General features: G+C 53.7%; 1 protein-coding gene across 2 annotated transcripts; it reads left to right on the top strand.

The window, feature by feature from the left end:
* The first annotated feature begins 5834 nt into the window (after positions 1–5834).
* Positions 5835–22194, top strand: CLRN3 (clarin 3). 2 transcript variants are annotated; one of them, XM_008274846.4, is made up of 4 exons: positions 5835–6187; positions 12753–12932; positions 19794–20102; positions 21224–22194. In XM_008274846.4, exons 1-3 carry the CDS (start codon positions 5959–5961, stop codon positions 20063–20065), a joined length of 681 nt encoding a protein of 226 aa, XP_008273068.2. In that variant the 5' UTR covers positions 5835–5958; the 3' UTR covers positions 20066–20102; positions 21224–22194. The 2 variants fall into 2 exon arrangements, with proteins under 2 accessions (XP_008273068.2, XP_002721295.2); XM_002721249.5 differs by having other exon boundaries at positions 5837–6187; positions 20660–22194.
* Positions 22195–23213: the final 1019 nt, after the last annotated feature.

A 23213-nucleotide genomic window follows, 5' to 3' on the forward strand; every position in this document is an offset into this window, starting at 1 on the left:
AATATAGAGCAACCCAGAATTCCTGGTCACCTGGTGCAGGTGAATTACGCATGTTTATGTGTGGATTGTGTGTGTACATGTGTATATCTGTATATGTGTGCATACACGCATGCATGTGTGTATGTGTATGTATGTCCACATGTATGTGAGTGTATCTATATGTGTACATGTGTGTATATGGATGTGTGTACATGTGCCTATGTGCCTGTGTCTATGAGTATATCTGTATGTGTACACATGTGTATACGTGGGTGTGCATGTGTATATGTGCCTGTGTGCATATGTGTGTGAGTATATCTGTATATGTGCATGTGTGTGTATGTGGGTGTGCAGGTGTGTACATGTGTATGTGTGTGTATGTGCATGAGTTTATCTGTATATGTGCATGTGTGTATGAGGGTGTGCATGTGTGTAATACATATGTGTGTACATCTGTATATGTATTGTGTATGTGGGTGTGCATGTGTGTGCATACATGTGTATGTGTGTATATCTGTATATGTGTGTGGGGGGTGTGCATGTGTGTACATGTGTATGTGTGTGTATGTGCATGAGTTTATCTGTATATGTACACGTGTGTGTATGTGGGTGTGCACTTCCTTGAGAGCCATCAACACAGTATCACACGTGAAAGCAGGAAAGCAGGTGACCATTTTAGTCCCAGGGACAAATTCTATTCATTACCTTTCTTCTTAGATGATTAAGAAAAAAATAAACTGATGTCTAGAAATGGAGCTGATATCATTGGAAGGTCAAAGTAATGAAGCCATCGGCACCTTCCAAGATCTGCCTTGGGGATTTCGTAATGCATGGAGTACACTGCTATCCTAACTCAGAAATCAAAGGTCTGGCAGAAATATTTACATTTTTGCAAAGCGTATTTCCCCCAGCTTGTTTGGCCAGTTTTTTTTTTTTTAACAGGTAGAGTTATAGACAGTGAGAGAGAGACAGAGAGAAAAGTCTTCCTTCCATTGGTTCACCCCCCAAATGGCCACTACAGCCGGAACTGTGCTGATCCGAAGCCAGGAGCCAGGTGCTTCCTCCTGGTCTCCCATGGGGTGCAGGGCCCAAGCACTTGGGCCATCCTCCACTGCACTCCCTGGCCACAGCAGAGAGCTGGCCTGGAAGAGGAGCAGCCAGGACAGAATCCGGCGCCTCTATGGGATGCCGGCACTGCAGGTGGAGGATTAACCAAGTGAGCCACGCCCCGGCCCCTCCCCCAGCTTGTTTGAAAGAATGCCGGATCTTGGACAGATATCTGAGTGGATAACAGGAATTCTTCATTTGTCATGAGAGCATCCATGGCCACAACCACAGGACCTCACCCCTGTGGGATGGCTTACAACTCACCCAGTGTACATTCTCAGCCACCTCTAGGAATCGAGGAGAAGCTGATAATTAAATGGAATGCAGCACTTGACGCTAGGAAAACTCTTAGCGGTTATTGAAGTACAATAGAAATTCATTTTTCAGATGTTTCATTCAGCATTGTAAGTAACTTGTAAGTTAGAAATTGTAAGTAAGAAAACTTCCTGCTAATGCTCACCCTGGGAGGCAGTAGTGACGGCTCAAGTAGTTGGGTCCCCGTCATCCGCATGGGACGCCTGGGTTAGATTCCTGGCTCCGGGCTTCAGCCTGGCCCAGCCCCAGCCGTTGTTGGAATTTATGGAGCAAAACATGGATGGAAGCATGCTTGCTCACTCTCTCTCTCTCTTTCTCTCTCTTTCTCTCTCACTATGCCTCTAAATTTTTTTAAAAAAATATTTAAAAGAAAAATATTATTGGCATGTCATTCAAAGTACACACACATGTACATGTGTGTCTGCAATGTTCAGTATTGCCAATTTACAGCACAGAAAGACCACCTCTATATAACAAATGAAGCTGTACTATAAACAATGACCTTATATGAGTAAATAGACATATTAAGATATGTTCTCCCTCTCTGCTTTAGAACAATAATGCCAACAGCATAGCTGTCATCTCTCAGCCTCTAAAGATCAAGGATACTAGCAGTGCCATGTGGCGGTGACCCTGTGGAAAGTCAGGGCTTGTTGCAAGGTGCCACTGCTGGGAGTTTACCCTGGGCACGTATTTGCTGACTCAGCAGTTCTCCTTCTAGGAAGGAAGAATTATCCCAGGAAATACCGAGAAAGCACGCTTGTTTCTGCAAACCGAGGAGCTTAGTCCTTGAAGCCTTGTGTAGTGTACTGAGAGGGTGGGAAATTCATCCAATTATGACATTTGGAGGCGGGGCCTATGGGGAGTGATTAGGTTTATTAGGCTAAGATAGTGTGGTCTGAGTGATCCAGGTGGCCTATAAAGAGAGAGAGAGACCACAGACAGACAGACACACAGACTCCTGTTGCCCCCTGCCGTGTCCTGCACCGCCCTGGGGCTCTGCCAACAGGAACACCATCACCCGAGGCCAAGCCAATGGGGTGCACTTGGTCTTGGACTGGGAACCTCTGAACCGTGAGCCGCAGGAAGCCACATCCCTTCGTCACGTGACCTCTCTAAGTGTTGTTGACATGCGGTGACAAGCTTCCCAACGCAAAGGTACAGGAGCTGGACGAGTGAAGAGCATCACCCCACCGTGGAGCAGCAGAGAAAAACTGAGCGCCCCTGTGGTCCTCCAGGCAGGGCTTGTGTAAACAAGCCAGGTGCTTTGCACAGGGCTACGCACGAGTGGTTGGCATGAAGAGAGAGCCATGGCAAGCCGTTGGGATGTTTATCAGCATTTTACAAAGTGGAACAGAGACTAAGATTTGATTTTAAAACAACAGTGTGAGTAAATGTGTGTGTGTATATATATCTGTTCTCTAACTGTGAACAGAGTTACTTCTAGGGAAAATTATAAGGCAGAGAGGGAGACAGAGAGAGAGAGAGACAGAGAGAGAAAGAAAGAGAGAGAGAGAGAATCTTCCATCCACTGGGTCACTTCCCAAATGGCCACGGCAGCCAGGGCTGGACCAGGCCAGAGCCAGGAGCCAGAGCTTTATCCGGCCTCCCACGTGGGTGCAGGGGCTGGAGCACTTGGCCATTCTCTGCTGCCTTTCCAGGTGCATCAGTGGCGAGCTGAATTGGAAGTGGAGCAGCCGGGACTTGAACCAGCTTGTGTGGGGGATGGTGGAGCTTCAGGCAGTGCCTTAACCTGTCACGCCACAGTGTCGGCCCCTGGAATACCTTTCTGAATGAGCACATGTAATGTTTGTGTCATGATACAACTTTTTTAAAGATCTATTTATTTATTTGAAAGGCGAGTGGCACAGAGAGGCAGTTTATCTCCAAATGCTTGCAAAAACCAGGGCTAGGTCAGGCCGAAGTCAGGAGTCAGGAATTCCGTCTGGGTCTCCCATGTGCATCACAGGAACCAAGTACCTGAACCATCATCTGTTGCCTCCCAGGTACATCAGCAGGGAGCTGAATTGAAAGTGCAGAACAGTCTAGATTCAAACCAGGTACTCTGCTATGCAACATATGCCTGCCACAGAATTTTTATTATTTTTAATTTGAGAGACAGAGAGAAGGAAAGAGAGAGAGAGCGAGAGCGAGAAACACTCAATTGCTGGTTCACTCCCAAATGCCAGCCATGGACAGGCCAGCTGGGGCTGAAGCTGGAAGCTTGGAGCTCAGTCGAGGTCTCCCACATGGGTCGCAGGAATGCAGCCGTATGAGCCATGCTTCACTGTCTTCTGGGGTCTGCAGTAGCAGGAAGCTGGAGCCAGCGTCAACTCAGATACTCTAATGTGGGATGCAGGAGTCTTAACTGGCATGAGAACCGCTAGGCTAAGCATTCGCCCCTCATGGTACAAAATCATTTTCATACTGCAAAGGGGATAGAAGAAAATAATTGCTGAAAGTTTGTCCCATGCCTTAAAAATAGATCTAAATGGGAGAAAGATCAGTCTTCCCAATAATATGCCATGCCAACACACTCACTGCACCAAGGGTAGGGTGCGCATATCACAACTTTTCCTAATGAGCAACTGAGCCGTGCACAGGAGCAGTTCAAAGTTCACATACGGCCTTCAATTCATTTCAAAACCTAAGGAGGGGAAAGAGCAGACATGGGCAAAGCTTCCTTCGCAAACACACCCAGGCATTGTTCTTTTTCAATCATAATCTAAAGATCGAAACAACACAAACACCCATAACAGTGGGGTATGCGTGTACTTGCCTACAATAACTCATTGAACAAATTTTTGTGGGAGCTCTATGACAGACATTGGGACCCGGCAGCACCCAGAACATACACACCCACCTCCTGGAGCCCTCTGTCCAGTTACTGTATTGGGAAAGACCTTCTCAATTCATTCTGCAACTTAGCTAGGTGCTACCAAGGAGAATATAGGACGCTGATGTGGATTCAGTATCACTTCAGAATCACAGGACACAGCAGAAAGAGGACTACAAGGCGTGTTGTGCTCATCACTGGAGAAGTGACGTGTTAGCCAGGTGGGGGAGGTTCTCTGAGAGCAGAAATGACCATTTGAGGCCATGTTGTACTGCAGCCAAGTAAGTCACTGCCTGCAATGTTAGCATCCCGTATCAGAGCACTGGTCCCAGTCCCAGCTGTTCTGCATCCAATCCACTTCCCTGCTAATGGCCCGGAAAGGCAATGGAAGATGGCCCAAGTACCTGCCACCTACATGGGTGACCAGGATGGAGTTCCAGGCTCCTGGCTGCACGATAGCCCAGCCCTGGCCATTATGGTCATCTGGGGAGTGAACCAGCAGGGGTTGGAGGATCTCTCTCTCTCTCCCTCTCCTTCTCTCCCTCTCTCACCATCACACTACTTTTATTTTTTAAAGATTTTTATTTATTCATTTAAGAGGTAGAGTTACAGACAGTGAGAGGGAGAGACAGAGAGAAAGGTCTTCCATCTGCTGGTTCACTCCCCAAATGGCCGCAACGGCCAGAGCTGTGCCGATCCAAAGTCAGGAGCCAGGAGCTTTTTCCAGTCTCCCACACAGGTACAGAGGCCCAAATACTTGGGCCATCTTCTACTGCTTTCCCAGGCCATAGTAGAGAGCTGGATTGGAAGAGGAGCAGCCGGGACAAGAACCGGTGTCCATATGGGATGCCAGCGCCACAGGTGGAGGATTAACCTACTTCGCCACAGCGCCCAGCCCCGACACTGCTTTTACAACAAATCTTTTTTCCAAAAGAAAGAAATGACCGTCTATAAGCTATTAGCCATGTCACAGTGAAGATACAGGCACAAAGAGCTGTAGCAATCAGACAACTGAAGAGGGAGAGAGATGGTGGCCTCTCCAGTCACCGCAGTGCAAACAACGCGCATGCACACAGTGTGGACGAGGACATTTGAAAGGCACACGTTTCCGACAAGGTCTGAAACAGGAGGCCTGAGACACAGTGGGAGTGAAGCTTTCTCTTTCCATTCCGCAGCTGCCTTTGGCCCAGGCCAACCTCTGGAGGGTTTCCTTTTAGGACCAAGGTCAGGGTCAGATCACTATCCAGGGGGGTGGCTCTTGAAGGCCAGGGGCCTTTGCTCCTCTGTTGCTGGCAGCTAGAAGCTGTGACACTTCGGGAGTGCGGACCCTCTACCCCCTTGTTACCGAGGAATTCTAGTCTGGTCCCGACATGGTAGGCTGCACCTGCTCCCGCAGCACCTGACAGAGGATTACAAATTAATCATGTGATTGAGGAAGTCCTCGCAAGACTGTGCCTACCCTTGGTCCCTTGGTCCTGCTGGTTGGTGGTAACCATAGCAACTTCTTACTCCAGGCCAAAGTTCAGCTGCTGTAAACCTTTATGGCCACGTTCATGGCTCAGTGTTCATTAGCATAGCCCTTCCCATGAAGAGCAAGGTTTTATATTCCACAGCCAAGTGTCAAACTCCACTTCTAAATACTGCACTCCGAATGATAAGGTCCAAAAATACTTCAAGACCATCTGTGTTTCTCTACCCTAAGGAACTTGTTTTCCTGAAAAATGCCCACGACGACGAAAACCTTGATGTTCTTGTCGGGCTTCCTCACCAGCCTCGGGGCCTCTGCCGTCATCTGCTCCGTCCTTGGGACACAGGAGTGGGTCACCAGCACGGTGGGCATTAGGGACTCTGTTTCTGACGGCAACGTTATCATCACCTATGGGCTGTCTCGTGGGGAGAGCATTCAGCAACTGAACCTCGGACTTGAAGAACCAACAAAATATTTTGAAGGTAAACGATATGCGAATTTGAATGACTAGGGTAGGGTTGAGTTGAGACGAACGTCATTTCTGTTTGGGGGCCAAGTAAACACTCAGAAGTCAGGTTGAACTCACAATTCTGACATGAGCTAAATTCACCATTTTGTTCTTTTAACTTCCTTGGTTCTGGGCTAAATCATCTGGAGTGACTAAGTTTAAACAGTAACTGTCAAGGATATTGACAAGTGAATAATAAGGTAAACACATATAGTGGTAACACAGTACTCAATAGCCAATAGCAATGCTATAATTTTTAATTGGAGCAATAATCTCTGTCCAGAGCTTTGTAAGTAACATTTATCTAGGAGAAAAAAAATGAAACACATGATCAACGTTTTACTCATATTTCTCAAGTTCATTACTTTAACCAGTTGGAACTTACATTCTCATCAAATTATCACAAATTGTTGGAAATGATATTAGATTTTTGTTTATTAATGTATACTTTACAGGAATTCCTAATTTTTTCAGATTTTTTGTAAAACTACCCTCTTCTAAATGAATGGAAGGTAAAACTCTATTGAGAAGGATAAGTTGATCTAGCTATTACCTGACTTCTGAAACTTGATGTCTGAAAATTTGATGTAAATGAACTTTGTTCTGAACAGTTTCGTACACAGGTTGTATACGGGCATTATCAAGTATTATAAAGTCATTATTTCTGATAAACATGCTTTATTTTCTACCTATAAAAATGTAATATTTGGTTCTTGAATAATGCATAAACCTAGGCGCTCAAGCTCGAGACCCTCACTCAAGGTTTTAGCTCAGGTTTCTGAAATGATCCCCTTGAATCCAAAGCAACATGGTTATGCTTCCAAGCTATAAATTGGTCATTTAGTTGTCAGCAAAAGGCACTCCTCCCCTGGACACACAGCCCCGTCTCAGCTTCCCACCGGGAGCAGGGACATTTGCCACACAGACACTGGAAACTAAGACTTTCGAACGCTCAGTCATACACATGGTTACGTGAGCAGAATTTTTAAAACTGAGAAGTGCACTAGTTCCTGATGTGCTTTAAAAATTGAAACTAAGAAACAGAGCCTACAAATGTTTGGATTTTCATACCGTGTCTGGAGCCTGTTGGCTTTGAGACCAATTTGAGATCCATGGCTTCCGTGGCTGGGGGAGGCCCAGCAAGGGCCAGTTCAGGCCGTAGATTCTGAAATGAGCAAGCAGAATGAAACGGCAATGGCAGATTTCACAGTACCAAAACAATGCAGCCAGCAACAGCTCTGTGGTGGGGAAGGCAACAGGCGACAGTTTCTTCCTGGTGAGGAAACTCTGGGGGTGGACCTGCAGTGCCGGGGCTGTTCAGGCTCCCCAGAGGAGTCTTGGTTGTCCACGGCCAAGTGACAAGGGCCTGTTCCTGCGTGCCCACCATGAGAACATCTTGTAACTCCAAAAGTCGTGGCTATCTGGCTTCAGTTCAGAACCTTTCTGAGCACCTATGTGAGTGGGGGGCACGGGTCCTGAGAGGAGCCGCCTGAAACTCCTGCTGCCTGGTGCCAGGGAGAAACCGCCCCACCCAGTGTGAAGTTCTCCAGGAAGCAAAGGGTGAGGAGGGGGCACGCGTCTGCACAGACTCCTTGAGGACGGGAGCCTGAAAACTGAGTGGGCAGGAAGACGTCAGCTCACAGCTGTGAGAGCTCACTGCCTCCTTGGCTTGGGATCTGGGGCGTCAGGTAAATGGGACCCTTAAAAGGAAGTCACTCCCTTACCTTCATTTTCTTGCAAATACAACTGGGGTCCAAAGGAGCATAATGTGTAATATTTCCTCCCACCGGGAAGAGTGACAAAAGGAATTACGCATGCTTAGGATAAGGGGTTCCTGGGAACCCTGTCTCCAATCACCTTCACGCTGGCCAGAGCAGATCCTTGTCCAGGGTCATTTTGACAAGAAAAGTACTTAGGAAACTCCCTCTTCGTGTGACAGGGGGGTCTCTTGGCTCTAGGACCCAACTTGAGTTGTGAGCATGGGGCACTGTGCACGACCACAATGCCCTTGTTGGAGATGTCTGGGCACCCGCAGGCTGCGACCGAATCCCTGCCTGCCCCGGTGAGACTCACAGCGGATGAGGCCCTGAACTCCTTGTTATTCAACATCTTCTAGGCGGCACCAGTACAGGGGAGGCTGACTCGGGCTTGAGAACCGCTGGCTCTACTCCAGCCAGCCGCCAGGTCCACTGGTGGGCGTTGCTGTGCTGGGCATCACCTTTAAGTTCCTCGCATGTGGAATCTTGAAATGAAATTAGCTTGCTGGGGGCAGCTCTGGAGCAGCCTTGTACATGAGCCTTGTATAAGGTTCCAGCGGAGGCTGAGAGAAAGGCCCAGAAGCCGAAGTGCTTGAATCAATGACCCAGTCACTGGGCAGGGGCTCCTCCTCCTGCCTCCAGTCCCTTTTCTGCACCCATCCTGTTTGTTCTCATGAACTTGACATTGCACTATGGGCCCAAGCTAGTACCAAGGAGGATAGCCCTGCTGCAAAAAAAGGAGTTCATTGCAAAAGGAAGAACAAATGCAGTTCATTGTTCCAGAATGCGTAGAGCCCCTGCCCACTGACTTCTGTGCACACCCCGCCCCATCGCATAGGCGGAGATGCTTTTCCTGTGACCACCCCTGGAGGACGAGAGAACAGAGGGAAACAGGTGCCCCCCGCCCAGGGGTCAGAACTCTAGCAGCTCTCCCAGAGGCTGGGGCACAGCTGGGATTCCCGAGAGAGCTCCCACTTCACGCTCTGGGGTCTGCCGACATCACGAGCTTCTTCAGGGGGATCCTGTGGCCTCCAATGAACTGAACCCAATCAGGTTCCCTGGTGACCAGGTGCTGATGAGGGAGGGAGCAAAAGCAGTTCCCACGCACTCCAGAGCCATTGGCTCTCCTTCAGGGTCCAAGAACTTACCGAGACCGTGACCTTGCAGGGCCAATGGCCAGCAGGTCTGAAAGGTCAAGTTTCCCTGCATGTGGGGAGCCTGGCTGTTGGGATGCTGCTCATGTCTACACATCCTGCCCCACCCAGAAGCACAGTGCTGCCTCCCAGCTGCAGGTCAGCTGGCCCCGTGGGCCCCTCTGTGGCCACATTGCCCTTCCTCTTTCCCGGGACCCCCAGAATCAGGGCAATCAGCTCCCGTTGGGAGGTGCTCTCGATGCAGACGCTTGGCCGTGGAGAGGAAGAACAAGGACAGCATGCGCGTGCTAATTTTGTGGGCAGAGAGCAGCTGTCAGATGCTGTGAGGTTTATTGTTCCACTCTTGCTAACTCCGACCAAATGTGCAGCTCTCATTCTCTGTACCCGGCGGCAGGGGCTAGAAGGGAGATGGCAGCTGTCATACCTGGTGGCAGGGAATTTGGAAGGCTGGACCTTTCATTCTTACGAGGCAGCAGTAAGATAAATTGTCCCCTTCATGCACTGCCAAGCAGGCGAGGACAGATTCGAGCTTGACCTCCTCTTGGAAACCACGATGCCTACTGCAGCTTTAACAAATATCCAGGACAAGGCCGGACCGCAGTGAAACTCTATTGCACTGTGAGGAAGTCAGAATGTTGGCCATTTTAAAAAATCCATTTACTTATTTTATTTATTCAAAAGAGATAGATATCAATGTCCCATCAGCTGGTCCACACCTCCAAATGCCCACAATAACCAGGGCTGCCAGAAGCCAGGAGCCAGCAACTCAGCTGGGTCTTGCACTTATGTGGCAGGGACCCAACTACTTGAGCCGTCACCTGGTGCCTCGCGGGGCACGTGACTAGGAAGCTGGAGTTGGCAGCTGAGCTCAAACTTGCACCCAGGCACTCCGCTGCAGGACACGAGTGTCCCCGGTGCTTCCTAACTCCTGGGCTGAGCACCTGCCCCGTTTCTCACTCTGAGCTCTCTATTTTCTAGTTAGGCATCCCACTATTTCCTGGGCACTGCCACACCTGCGAAGGCCAGAGTTCCTTTAGTGGCCAGGTGAGCGCGTTGTCCCCCTGAGCACAGGAGAGTCTGGGGGTGGGGCGGGAAGGGGTCCAGCCTCAGTGACTCAGCAGGGAGGCATGTGCAATGCTGGCCTCACCTCTGGCCAGGTGTGTCCCAGGGCCCGCTGTGGTTTCCTCCTACCATTCTCTGCTTTCACCTTGGGCTAACTCGGAGCCACACAAATCCCCCAACAACGAGCGAGCGGGAAGGAGAGGGGAGGCCCGGCCTGAGGTCAGGGAGGGAGCCGTCCTGGTCGGTGGTGGTCTCAAGCCCATTCTCGCAGAGGGCCAGGTCCATCGGCTCCCACCCTCCCCAGCCGGCCAGCAGCAAGTGAGAGCTCACAGGATGATGCGTTCTCTGTCATGCACAGCTGCGAGGGGCTCTGCCGAGACAGAACCGGGCTCTGCTTAACCGGATTGCGACAGAGCCCTGGCCCCTGCAGGCACCAGGCGGCAGTCCCTGTGTCCCTGTGTCCCTGTGAGCTGAACTTTGCTCCCAGCCTCCCCTGAGGAGTAGAACGCTCTCCAGCCAGGCCCGTGATGTCATTGTCTGCAGGTCCCTGGGCTGATAAGGGCCCCGCTTCCGCTCTGCTCCTCATTCTTCTGGGCATTTCAAGGAGTCGTTCCCTCCCCCTGCCCTGATCTCTGGCCTCCCCTCCCCTCCCCCTCCCTCTCAGGTGGCCTGTGGGCCTTGTGCTTCCCTGGGTCTCTCCCCGCGCCTGTCCTGGGGGTGTCTACAGTTCTGGGCTCAGCCAGGAAGCACCGCTCCCTGTGGGTGAGGGTACTGACCAGGAGGCCCTTCTGCCCCCCACCTGTGAGGACCTGGCCCACGTGCTTGCTGACCACGTCTGGCTCACGCCCACCCTGTGTTAGACGACTGCCGACTAGAAAGCAAACACAAGCAAAGTGAACAAGTGGAGTGCACATGCTCAGAAATGCACCGAGAGGTTGTCACATCTCCTCGGGGTCTGTGTCCGTTCAGGTCGGGAGGTGTGGAGCGGGCTCACCCGGGTGCAGGCCGGCTGGGGCCCCGGTTCCCACTTGACAAAGGTCGCTCGGGGATGTGGCCGGTGATGCACCAGGGGCACTGTGCCTGGCAGGAGCAGGCCGTGGGTTTTATGGGGTTCCAGAGCGGGGCCAGGGCTGGGAACAAGTTATGCAGCTGCAGGGTTGGGCTCCACACAATGAGGGACTCCCAAACACTGGAGGAGAGCCGGGGAGCAAACGGGAGCCTCACCAAGAATCTCTTGCTGCTGGGACCTGTGTTAGGGGGAGGACAGCGCCCCATCCGGGTCTCCAAGCTGCCACGCCCTGTGCAGTGAGACTCCGGGGCCCGGGAGGAAAGGTCTGGGCTCCTGGGCAAATCATCCAAGGAGCTCCGTGCCTTGTCCTGAAACAGGAAGTCCTACCTGCCCAGTCTTACCTGAGCTGTCTGGTTTCTGTTTTGAGAGCTGCTCTGGGATAGGGGTGGGAGAGGCTCCATGGTGCTCCCACTGGGGACCTGAGAAACAGGGACAGAAACAGCTCCTTCCTGCGTGTTCTTACGCAGCCAGCGGCTGCGGGCATTGCGCCTCGGGGTGCCCAGCGATAGTCTCAGTGTCATCCTCTCTGAGATCCTTCCTCCTTGTGGCTTCCGGAGACCAGCTCTGTGCACACGCGGGCCAGCATGACAGAGCTCACTGGGAGCTGGTAGGCACCCGCAGGGGTTGTGGCCAGGAAGCAGGCAGAGGAGGCAGGTGCACAGGGAAGATGGAGGAGGCGGCCAGAAGCCGGAGAAGATCAAAAACAGGAACTGGTGGCTCACCAGCGACCCAGGGTACCACTGTTGCATTTTACATGGAGGTAGGCGCCTCCGCAGCTCCTCTGCGTTTACGGAAAAGGCCGATGTGGTAAAACGCTGTTGGAATTCTGGTGAGTTTAGCTTGGAAACAATTCTGAAAGCTCAGCCAAGATCACCGCCGGTGTTGGAGCCTTGGGCCCAGGGTGCTCTCTGCCCCCAGGGAAGGAGCGCCTGGCACCCAGGTTTGCACCTGCAGGAGCCATTATCCTACTGCATTGCAGCCTTGGGCTGAACCCCCCTGGTCCCCTCCGTCAGCCCTTTCCCTCCCGTCTTTGCTGTTCACTGCCCCAGGCTCCCTGGTTTCCCTCGGCAGCGTGGTGCTATGGGGTCCTCCCTGTGCACAGGTTCTCAGGGCGGCCCACCCTCTACCTGTGTCCGGCTGGAAGCAGAGTTCATGGGATACTCTCTACGGCAAAACTGTGGTGAAGCACCCGGGCCTGCACTTACCAATGGGAGCGGTGAGGGCCCTCTGAGAGGCACACCGCCCTCGGGAGCTCCAGCTTGGGGTGCGTGTCCAGTTATGGGAAGCAGGTGGTCGCGCTCACCGACCCACAGGCCCGGCTGCTGGACGCAGTGAGGAGGGCGGGTGCTGCTCCTGGGCCGGTTAGGGGCTCACAGCTTCTCTCCCTGGCGTGCGACAGCACTGAGCCCAGCACCCGTGGAGGCTGGGTGTGGAGGAACGCCAGACTACAGCTGGGACTTGCGTGTGGGGCTCCGCACTTACCACACACTGTTTTAGTCTTAGGAGTCTTGAACAACTCTTCTCAAAAAGCCCTGCATGTGGTGACCATCCTGTTCCTGGCCCTCAGCCTGTGCGCCTCGCTGCTGAGCTGCGGGTTCACGTTCTACAACAGCGTCAGCAACCCCTACCAGACCTTCCTGGGCCCCGTGGGGGTGTACACCTGGAACGGACTCAGCGGTGAGTGTGTCCCGAGAACCCTGGCTCCCAGCCTCCGTGTCCCGGGGCCCATGACGTGCCGGGTCTTATGCTGGCTGCTGGGGTGTGCTCTTGTCAGTCGACAGCGTTTCGTCAGTGTCTCTGGAAGCAAAATCTGCTTCAAATGTGCAGAGTGGGGGAGGCGGAGGTGTTAAAATAGGTGACATCGTAATGCCCTCGCTTCTGAAACCCTCGTGTGAGGAGTTGAATGAAACACACATAAACCATCACAACATGCACAGGCCTCCTCCTGGGCTGTAGCTGGGCCTCCTAGGAGGGACGGCAGGCACACACTGGCACACACAGTGCACTCACAGGCACGCATACACACACGGGCATGCACAGTACACCCACAGGCACGCACAGTACACTCACAGGCACACACAGTACACTCACAAGCACACATACACACACAGGCACGCACAGTACACCCACAGGCACACACAGTACACCCACAGGAACGCATACACACACGGGCATGCACAGCACACCCACAGGCACACACAGTACACTCACAGGCACACACAGTACACTCACAGGCACGCACAGCACACCCACAGGCACACACAGTACACTCACAGGCACACACAGTACACTCACAGGCACGCACAGTACACCCACAGGCACACACAGTACACTCACAGGCACGCACAGTACACTCACAGGCACACACAGCGCACTCACAGGCACGCACAGCACACTCACAGGCACACACAGTACACTCACAGGCACGCACAGCACACCCACAGGCACACACAGTACACTCACAGGCACGCACAGCACACTCACAGGCACACACAGTACACTCACAGGCACGCACAGTACACCCACAGGCACACACAGTACACCCACAGGCATGCACAGTACACTCACAGGCATGCACAGTACACCCACAGGCACACACAGTGCACCCACAGGCATGCACGGTACACTCACAGGCACACACAGTACACCCACAGGCACACACAGTACACTCACAGGCATGCACAGTACACCCACAGGCACACACAGTGCACCCACAGGCACACACAGTACACCCACAGGCACACACAGTACACTCACAGGCATGCACAGTACACCCACAGGCACGCACAGTACACCCACAGGCACACACAGTACACTCACAGGCATGCACAGTACACTCACAGGCACGCACAGTACACTCACAGGCACACACAGTACACCCACAGGCACGCACAGTACACTCACAGGCACACACAGTACACCCACAGGCACGCACAGCACACTCACAGGCACACACAGTACACCCACAGGCACACACAGTGTACCCACAGGCACACACAGTACACTCACAGGCACACAGCACACTCACCGGCACGCACAGTACACCCACAGGCACACACAGTACACCCACAGGCACACACAGTACACTCACAGGCACACACAGTACACCCACAGGCACACACAGTACACTCACAAGCATGCACAGTACACCCACAGGCACACACAGTGCACCCACAGGCACGCACAGTGCACCCACAGGCACGCACAGTACACTCACAGGCACACAGTACACTCACAGGCACGCACAGTGCACCCACAGGCACGCACAGCACACTCACAGGCATGCACAGTACACCCACAGGCACGCATACACACACAGGCACATGATACACAGGCACACGCATACACACGCATATACACGCAGCACATACATGGGCACACACATACACACAAGGGCACACGCAGTATACACACAGGCACACTCAGCACACATAGTACACATGCAGTACACACATGGACACATACAGTACATGCATGGGCACACATATACACACACGGGCACACACAGACACACATGCACATGCAGTACACACATGGGCACACACAGTACACATGAACACATGGGCACATGCAGCACATACATGGGCACACACATACACACAAGGGCACATGCAGTATACACACAGTCACACTCAGCACACATAGTACACATGCAGCACACTCATGGACACATACAGTACATACTTGGGCACACATATACACACACGGGCACACACAGACACACATGCACACACATGCACATGCAGTACACACAGGGGCACACACTACGCATGCACACATGGGCACACACAGCACACACAGGCACACACATACCCATGGGCACACGCAGCACACACACAGGCACACAATGCACACGCTTGTGTATTTTTGTTTTCACCTCCACACAACAAGAGTTGTCTTGGGCTCCCAAGGGGACACACTTTATGTCATTTAGGGGGCTCTCTGGTCAGCACCCTACTTGTGGGTTCTCCGTGAGCTCAGGGTGTTGCTCCATCAACACCAGTGTGAAAACATCAATCTCCCAAGTACTCAGGCTGTCTCTTTCAAGGGCAGGGTGTTGGGGTGCAGGACCGTGACCCCACTCTGACTCATAGGGTGTTGGGGTGCAGGACCGTGACCCCACTCTGACTCGTGGGGTGTTTGACCCTCACTGGGTTTTTCCCTGGCTGTGTAGCAGCCACCTCTGCCCAGAGGCGGGGCCAGGGCCTCTCAGCCCCAACCCTCCTGCCTTGTTGGCCATGACCCCTGCACCTTCCAGGCAGCCAGGGTTCTCCTGTTCGCACTCCCTCTCCACCACGGAAACCTGACCTTGGGGAGGATTCCAGGGGGCTTTGTGGAAGTTTCCACGACGCATCTTGACACAGCTTCAAATGGTCAAGCACAGGAAAGATGCTCTCGATATCAGAGTGACAGGAAGCCTCGAGGAGGACCGGCGGAAGCCTCCTCCTGTCCCTGGTGGGAGGCCATGCTTCTGCTAGGTTGATGCAGTGGCCAGAGGAGACCTATGCCCCACGCCACGGTGATCGGCTGCAATGAGCTGGAGTCGGGTGAACAACTGGCTCTCTGTGGGTGGGGAAGGGGGAAGGAGAGGAAGAAGTCCGGACTGACTCAGCCGATCTGGCCAGCATAGCCACGCCCACTGCACCACTCTCTCTCCTGTTCCCAGTGCAAGGTTCCCAAATGTGGAGCTGAGATGTGCAAGCAGCCGCAGCCTAGCACTGGCTGGAGGACGAAGGCAGCATTTGGAAGTGCAAGGAGGGGACAGGAGCCCCAAGCCAGGCTGCCAGTGCAAACTGGGACTGTGGTCACATTACACACTCACGCTTCGGCTCTGAGTTTGGAGCCAGCCACATTCACGTATGAGGGGTTTCCCGAAGCTTCACAGGACACGCATATTGTGAAAACCCTACACGTGGGCGTCAAAAATTCCTTACCCCGAAACAACCGACCTTTTAATTCTGTCTTTCACTACTTGGAATCCCCTCGCCTGAGCGGCTGCCCCTTTTCCTCTGTGTCTTTGCTACCCTGCTGGTGAGAGCAAACAAGCCCCTGAGGGGGCCCCCACCTTGTGAGGTTCCTGGAGCGAGGGTCCCTGATTCCCAGCCCAGGGACTTGGTTTCAGGCTCAGACCGGCTCACCAGGCGCTGGGTTCCCTGTCCCAGGGATTCCTGTGACTACAGTTTGCCCCAGGGTAACCAAACCATAGGCAAACCAATCTGAGGCTGACAAGGAAAAGAATCAGAATTGATGGCTTTTATTTTGATTTGTGCAGTCAGGGAAGCAGCGGCCCCAGGCGTGGCTGGGTTCAGGGTTTCAGCCAGGGTCCCCGGAACTGCCCCCTCGTCCTACTCCCTCTCTTGATTTCCTCGGCCCCTAAGCAGCTGCTCCCCAATAAAGCTCGGGTGGTGGCCAGCCCCCAGGGTCATTGCCAATGGCAGCAGCTCGGGGTTGGGGGGGTACTTGTTTCCCAGCAGTCAAGAGAGTCCTGGCCCGGCTCTCACTAGAATCTCCCCCTTATCCCTCTGCCAGTCTCTGTGACCGGCAGCTTTGAATTCACCAGCAATCCGCTCCCTGACCAAGGACTGCTGCCCGCCTTGGAGCTGGGGTTGGGGTCTGCCCTTCCCCAGCTGTGGGGCAGTGAGGGAGGACGAGAGGCTTCCTGGAGGAGACAGACACAGGCGCTAATGCCAGAGTGAGGCTGGGGTGGGGCCAGAGGGGTGGGGTGTGGAGCCCGCAGGGTCAGAGCTGACCGGAAGGGAATCAGGTCCCACTGGCTGTGGCTCCTGCGCCCCTTTCCCTTCGGGGTCAGGAGCAGACTGACGTGGCACGTGGAGGCGAGATGCACGTTTGTCAAGGAGAGCCCAGCAGAAGGGCGCCAGAAGCCTTGGCCCCGGCCGATGGCTACTTCTGTCCACAAAGAATTGTGTGATGGACAGGCAGGGTCCCGACCTTCCTTCCGCCCAGGGTCAGTTCTGCCCCGCGAGAGGCTGTGGGGTGGGTGAGAAACTGCAAGGCAGATGAACTGGGAGCAGCTGGTGTGGGGGGAGCCTTCCCAAGCCCTGCCGCCCTGGGACCCTAAAGCTCGGAACTCTGACCTTTGCCCCCTGTTTGTCCTGGGGCACCTCCCTGTCTTCACGGCGGTGAGGGCTGAGATCGCCCTTCCTGGCAGCAGGAAGGCAGGGTCAGGCCGACTGCGGAAGGTCCTGGGGCCAGGGCCAAGTGTGGCGGACCCCACCAGCTCTGGGTTGGACAAACTCTCCTGGGCTGGCAGAGGCTGGAGGGCCCAGCGGGGCAGGGGAGGGAGCGGGTTCCTGGCTCCTTTCTGACACAGCAGGAGTGGGCCCTGCTGGAGAAGAACAGCGGCTCCACCTCCCTGGGCCGCATGCCTGCTGTCCTCACAGGCCTGCTGCCGCTGGACACTGGCCGCAGAGGAGGCCGCTGGGGACCGCAGGAGGATGGGAGGTGTTAAAATAGGTGACGTCATAACGCCTTTGCTTCGGAAACCCTAGTGTGAGGAGTCAGCCCAGAAGGAACTTCGTGGACTTCCTGCCTCCTGTGCCTTTGGGTTCCTGAGGAACCCAGAGAGCAAAGCACGTGACCTACAGGAAGCCTGGCCCCAGCAGGTGCACCTAGCCTTTGGGGGCTCCTCATCAACCCCCCAGGCCCCCTCAGCTCTGGGTCAAGTCTCTGTCCTAGAAAGCTGCAGAAGCCCGGTCACCCGAGGCGGCCTGGAGTCCAGGACCCCGGAAATCTCGTCCCAAGGGGGCCTCAGGGTGGCCTTGCAGGGCCGCCCACGCGGAAGCAGCGTTTCGCCCTGTCTGTCCTGCTCTTTGATGAGTCAGCTTTTACACGGAGCTTCACAAGAGGAAAATGAGTGTAATTAAGGTGTGTGAGGCGCCGGGGAGAATTCAGACTCAAAGCCACGAGGCTGCAGACGAAGGTCTGGCACCAAGGGCTGTTGAAACATCTCCCCCGGCCAGCACCCTCTGATCAGGGCTGTGGACGCCGTGGGGAAACGCTGCCCGGACGTGGGGTTCAGCCGGCACCCCTGACACCCACACATCCGGGCACTTCTGCACATCCTGTGTGCATGTCAGCAGAAGAGGCTCTCGGGGTGGGGCCTAAGGGAATTCTGCCCTTTCGACTCCCTGGAGACCACATTCGCAGGGCCAGACCCTGACCACCAAGGGTCCATGGGGTGTGAGTCACACACATCACACACTGCTCCCATTTCAAGGGCACAGGGCAGCACTTGCTGGCACGGTCTCGGAGGCGGGCAGTTTTATTTTTTACTTATTAAAGAGTTATTTATTTGAAAAACGAAGTTACAGAGAGAGAGAGAGAAGGAGAGATAGAGAGATTTACCATCTGCTGGTTCACACTCCAAATGGTCACAGTGGCCAGGGCTGAGCCAGGCCAAAGCCAAGAGCCTGGAACTCTATGCGGTGTTCCCAGTGGGTGCAGGGGCCCAAGCTCTTGGGTCATTTTCTGCTGCCTTCCCAGGCAACTTAGCAGAGAGCTGGACTGGAAATGGAGCAACCTGGACTGGAACCGCTGCCCATGTGGGATGCTGGCATCGCAGGTGTCGCCTCGACCTGCTGTATCACAAGGCCGGCCCCTCACAGTCAGTGTTGGAAGATTTTCATCATTGCCAACAAAGCCCCACGCCCAGCACCTGCCTCCACCCCCATCCCACCTGCAGCGCTAAGAACCCGCAACCTGCTTTCTTGTCTATCTGAGCCCCTTGGGAAGCGGAGGAGTGAGGCTGAGGGAAGGGAGGCCACTTGTCCACTAGCGTATGGCTGGGCACCCTGAGCCCTGCTCCCTCCAGCCTACCTGGTAGGCTCAAGGTGACACTCTGAGGCCTAGGAAATGCTCTCTAGTGAAGACAAAAAAAGGAAAGATAAAAAGAGAAAGCACATATTTTCTAGAATGAGGTGGGCGCGGAGATCCGTCCTTGGTCGATGTTCTGTGCCATGGCGTCGTGGACAATGACACGCAGCTCTGCAGGGCTGTCCTGGCTCAGTATCTGGTGCTTCCAACCTTGTGGTGTCTCCCCATCTCTCACTGTGCCCCCATGCTCTGCACCCACCGCCCACCGGATCTTGTGGAGGCTGGCACACCCATCTGCCATCTGGCTGTTCCTCTTCCACGTTCCACGTCCTGTCCATCCGTCCAACACCTGCAGTTTCCCTACTGACTCCCATTCACACATCCACCCCTACTCAGCACACCTGCTACATGTGCTGCCCTGGAAAGTGGACCAGCTAGGCAACCAGCTGTGGACCAGCTAGGGTTGAGCTGTAGACCAGCTGCTTCTCAGAGGGCTGGAGCCTGCCTGTTTGCTCTTGGTCGCACGTTGCCCTGCACAGCTGCCAGCATTTTGTGCCTGGAATTGAGGGGGTGTGTGACCTTGACGTCCTCCCTAGTGCTTTCAAGAATGCAGTCCTCAGTGTGGATGCCCAGCAAATGTCAGAAGGTGAGTGATGTTGAAACATGGATGGCTGTGTCACTTACGAAACTCCACCTTCTTCCCAGCATCCTTCGTCTTCGTGGCCATGATGCTGTTTGTGGGAAACACGCAGTCCCATCATCTCTCGGAAGAGCTGTCCCGGCTGCTTTACCCAACAGTCACCACGACCAGCTCCACCCACAGTTACGGCCACTCGTTCTGGCTCATCCTGCTTGTCATTCTTCTCAATGTCGCCACTGTGGTCATCATCATTTTCTACCAGAAGGCCAGATACCAGCGGAGGCAGGAGCAGAAAAAGCCGCTGGAGTTCGCTCCGCGGGATGGGATTTTGTTCTGATGCTGGCCTCTCATCTCTCTCTGTGTGCCGGCTCCAGGTGAGTTTCTGGGACCATCAGCCACGATGCTCTTTATAGCCGCGGTCCCCTTGAAAAGGGCTTTTCCCACAAAGGTGGGGAGATGAAGGGGAAAGCGCTCGGGTCCATGCAGCGTTCAAAGCGGCATGGACAAAGCTGCTGGACTCTCTGACCCGGCCTCGCCGTGTGAAGTCATCGCGGTCTGTGCTCTGTGCCCTTCTCTGAGCAACCCCAAGCGCGTTAGCGCCGGTGACCCAGGCTCTGCAGGAAGGACCGCGCGCTTGATCGTGCTCTGTGGGGGCGACTCCTAGGTACTCAGGGTTCAGAACACGGCTTCGCAGGACCAGGCATTCGAGACACAGAGGAAATGACCTCCGTCCTCCGTCCCCAGTTGCTGACACATTCTAACCCAGTGGAGATAAAAGAGCCGACGTGTGGTCCTCGCACCTGTTTTTGAGGTTCCCAGGTGTGGTTTTTGGAGGGAAGAGATTGGGAGTGAGAAGATCAGGGAAAGCTAAGAATGATAGCCCTGGGGCCCGAGTGCTAAGGAGGCTGAATCTGTATTTTCGGTTTTGTAGCATCGCGGTGAACTCAGTCAAAATGGAAGTGAAACGTTGTTCAAGTTCAGCTGCCGCCCAGTGCCTGCTTCCTGTGCTGTGGCTGGGGGTGGAGTTTGTCAGGTGCAAGCGTTTCCCCCAGCAGCAGACACCTGCCCCTGCCCCTGCCCCGGCCAGAGGCTGGGGCAGAGGTGAATGACAACTCTCAGGCCCTCATCCCCGCCCCCAGCTCAGGGCCGGGACAGAGGCGTGGGGTAGCCCTCGAAGGACAAGCTCCTGGCTTCATGAAAACACAGTGCACACCAGGAAAGTGGCCGCAGAGGCATCAGCATGGGTCTGACCTACTTTGCCAGTGGTGTGTGTTTCCAGGAATTCACTCGGAGAATCTCTAGATCTTGGCTACCCCGCAGCTTACCACGCTGAGCGCGGCTAAGAGTCGTCGTCTGGCACATCTTGAAGGAACGAGCGCCAGAAGCAGCAGAACTCCCTGGGCATAATTTGCAAGGCAACAACTCTTCAGACAGAGAAAATAGCGTTTATGAAGCCATCATGGACGAATGCCCTTCCCCGTTCTTATTTTTTTAGCAATCTTTCTTAGAGGGATGACGTGACAGGACCAGACCTGAGTTCTCCCCAATGGAGCGCACTGTCAGAGGTCAGAGGTCGAGACAGACCTTCGGAAAGCAATCACTTCAAGCAGGACGTAAGTGCAAAATCCTGCTCACGTTCAAAAGGTCAGTTCTGTCACCTCCCATCCGAAAGCCGCGCTAACCCACTTATTCTAGTCTACGACCTTACTATGGAACTTAGACTTCTCTGAAAAATCTAATCAACAGATTTTCAAAATTCTTTGAATCCATAAGTGTTTATGTTGCTGGAAGTTTTGACTTTTGTAACTCATTGTGACAGCGTGGTCAAGTAAGGAAGAGGAAACAGACAGGGGTAAGAAAGCACACAAACGGGTGCTAGACAGACACGCGCACAAGGAAGCATCACAGAGTGATGAGAGCCTGCTCTTCTCACTGAGCGCTCGAGCAGGGCTGGGTCTCCCTGGAGGAACCTTGTCCCCATCCGTAACTCACAGGTGGCCTCAAAGGAGCCCTTTAAAATTTGGGAATCGGGTCCATGGACCGACCCATGCTGTACAGTTCAGGAGATGAAGACCATGGCTCCCTAATGTGTCGAGAAGGTGTTAAAATGACATGTGGGTATCCAGTAGAAAGCTTAGGAAGCAAAAGCAGGCTTGGACACTCCCAGCAGGCGTGGGCAGCGCGGAAGTTGTCCAGGACACAGCTCCCCGTCCCAGCCTACGACCTGGGTCTTTCAGTGCCTGCTCACGGCACAGCAAGGCAGGCTCAGCTCAAGAATGAAGACCTGTTGGTCTGAAACAACACGATCGACATGTGTTCTCACACTCGATGGAATGCATCTGAATCCGTCTCCAGGATTAGAATGTTTCAGGGCCCGTGATATGGCCCCCTGCTACTGCATGTGGTCTTAGCACGATGAGCTGGGTTATAAGGTTCATTGCAAAATAAATAAATTATATAAAATGACACACTCTTCAATTTTATAAAAGCAAGTAGTCTATGATGATAGTTTTGCAGAAGTCAATATTTTACATTAGGGGCTGACGCAGTGACGTAGTAGGTTAAGCCTCAGCTTGTAGTGCTGGCATCTGCTACGGGCGCCAGTTCGAGTCCCAGCTGCTCCACTTCAGATCCATCCCCTGCTCACGCACCTGGGAAATCAGTGAAAGATGCCCAAATACTTGGGATCCTGCACCCACATGGGAGACTAGGAAGAAGCTCCTGGCTCCTGGCTTCAGCCTGGCTGAGCCCACACCTTTGCGGCCATGTGGGTAGTGAACCACGGGATGGAAGATTCTCTCTTTCTCCCCCCTCCCTTTCAAATAAATAAATCCATTTTTAACAAAGAGCTTTACATTAATGTCAGAATGATTGGGCTCTCCCATAAGTGGGTATTTGCAAAACACAGTGGGAAATAAAGTTAACCTCCAGGCAGGCAAAGGTAACCTGCAAGTGAACTTTGCCATCATCATTAGCATTTTTAAAATTTCTTATTTGTTTATTTGAAAGGCAGAGTTACAAACCGCAAGAGAGCTCTTCCATTGGCGGTTTACTCCCCAAATTGCTGTAATGGCCCGGGCTGTGCCAGACCAAAACCAGGAGCCTGGGACCCGATCTGAATCTTCACACGAGTGGCAGGGTCCCAGACACTTGGGCCGTCTTCCTCTGCTTTCGCAGGTGCATTGGCAGGGAGCCGGAGCAGAAGTGGAGCCGCCGGGACTCAAATCGCAGCTCGTTCGGGATGCTGGTGTCGCAGGCGGTAGCTTCACCAGCTGCGCACAACACAGGCCCCCGCTAGGGTTTTGTTGGTCATCCACTGTGGATCGGACAGGCAGGGACTGCTGTCTCTCTGCGTGTGACACTTCTCAGCCTGCCTGAGGCGGCCTCACCCTCAGAGGTGCAGGTACCCACATCAGCGCCTCGTGCCTTCTTGGGCTGCTCAGCCTCTTGGAGCCCCTGGGCACTCGCAGACTCTGCAGACGCAG

Source organism: Oryctolagus cuniculus, chromosome 15, assembly GCF_964237555.1.
Source record: "Oryctolagus cuniculus chromosome 15, mOryCun1.1, whole genome shotgun sequence".
Classification (NCBI taxonomy): Eukaryota; Metazoa; Chordata; class Mammalia; order Lagomorpha; family Leporidae; genus Oryctolagus; species Oryctolagus cuniculus.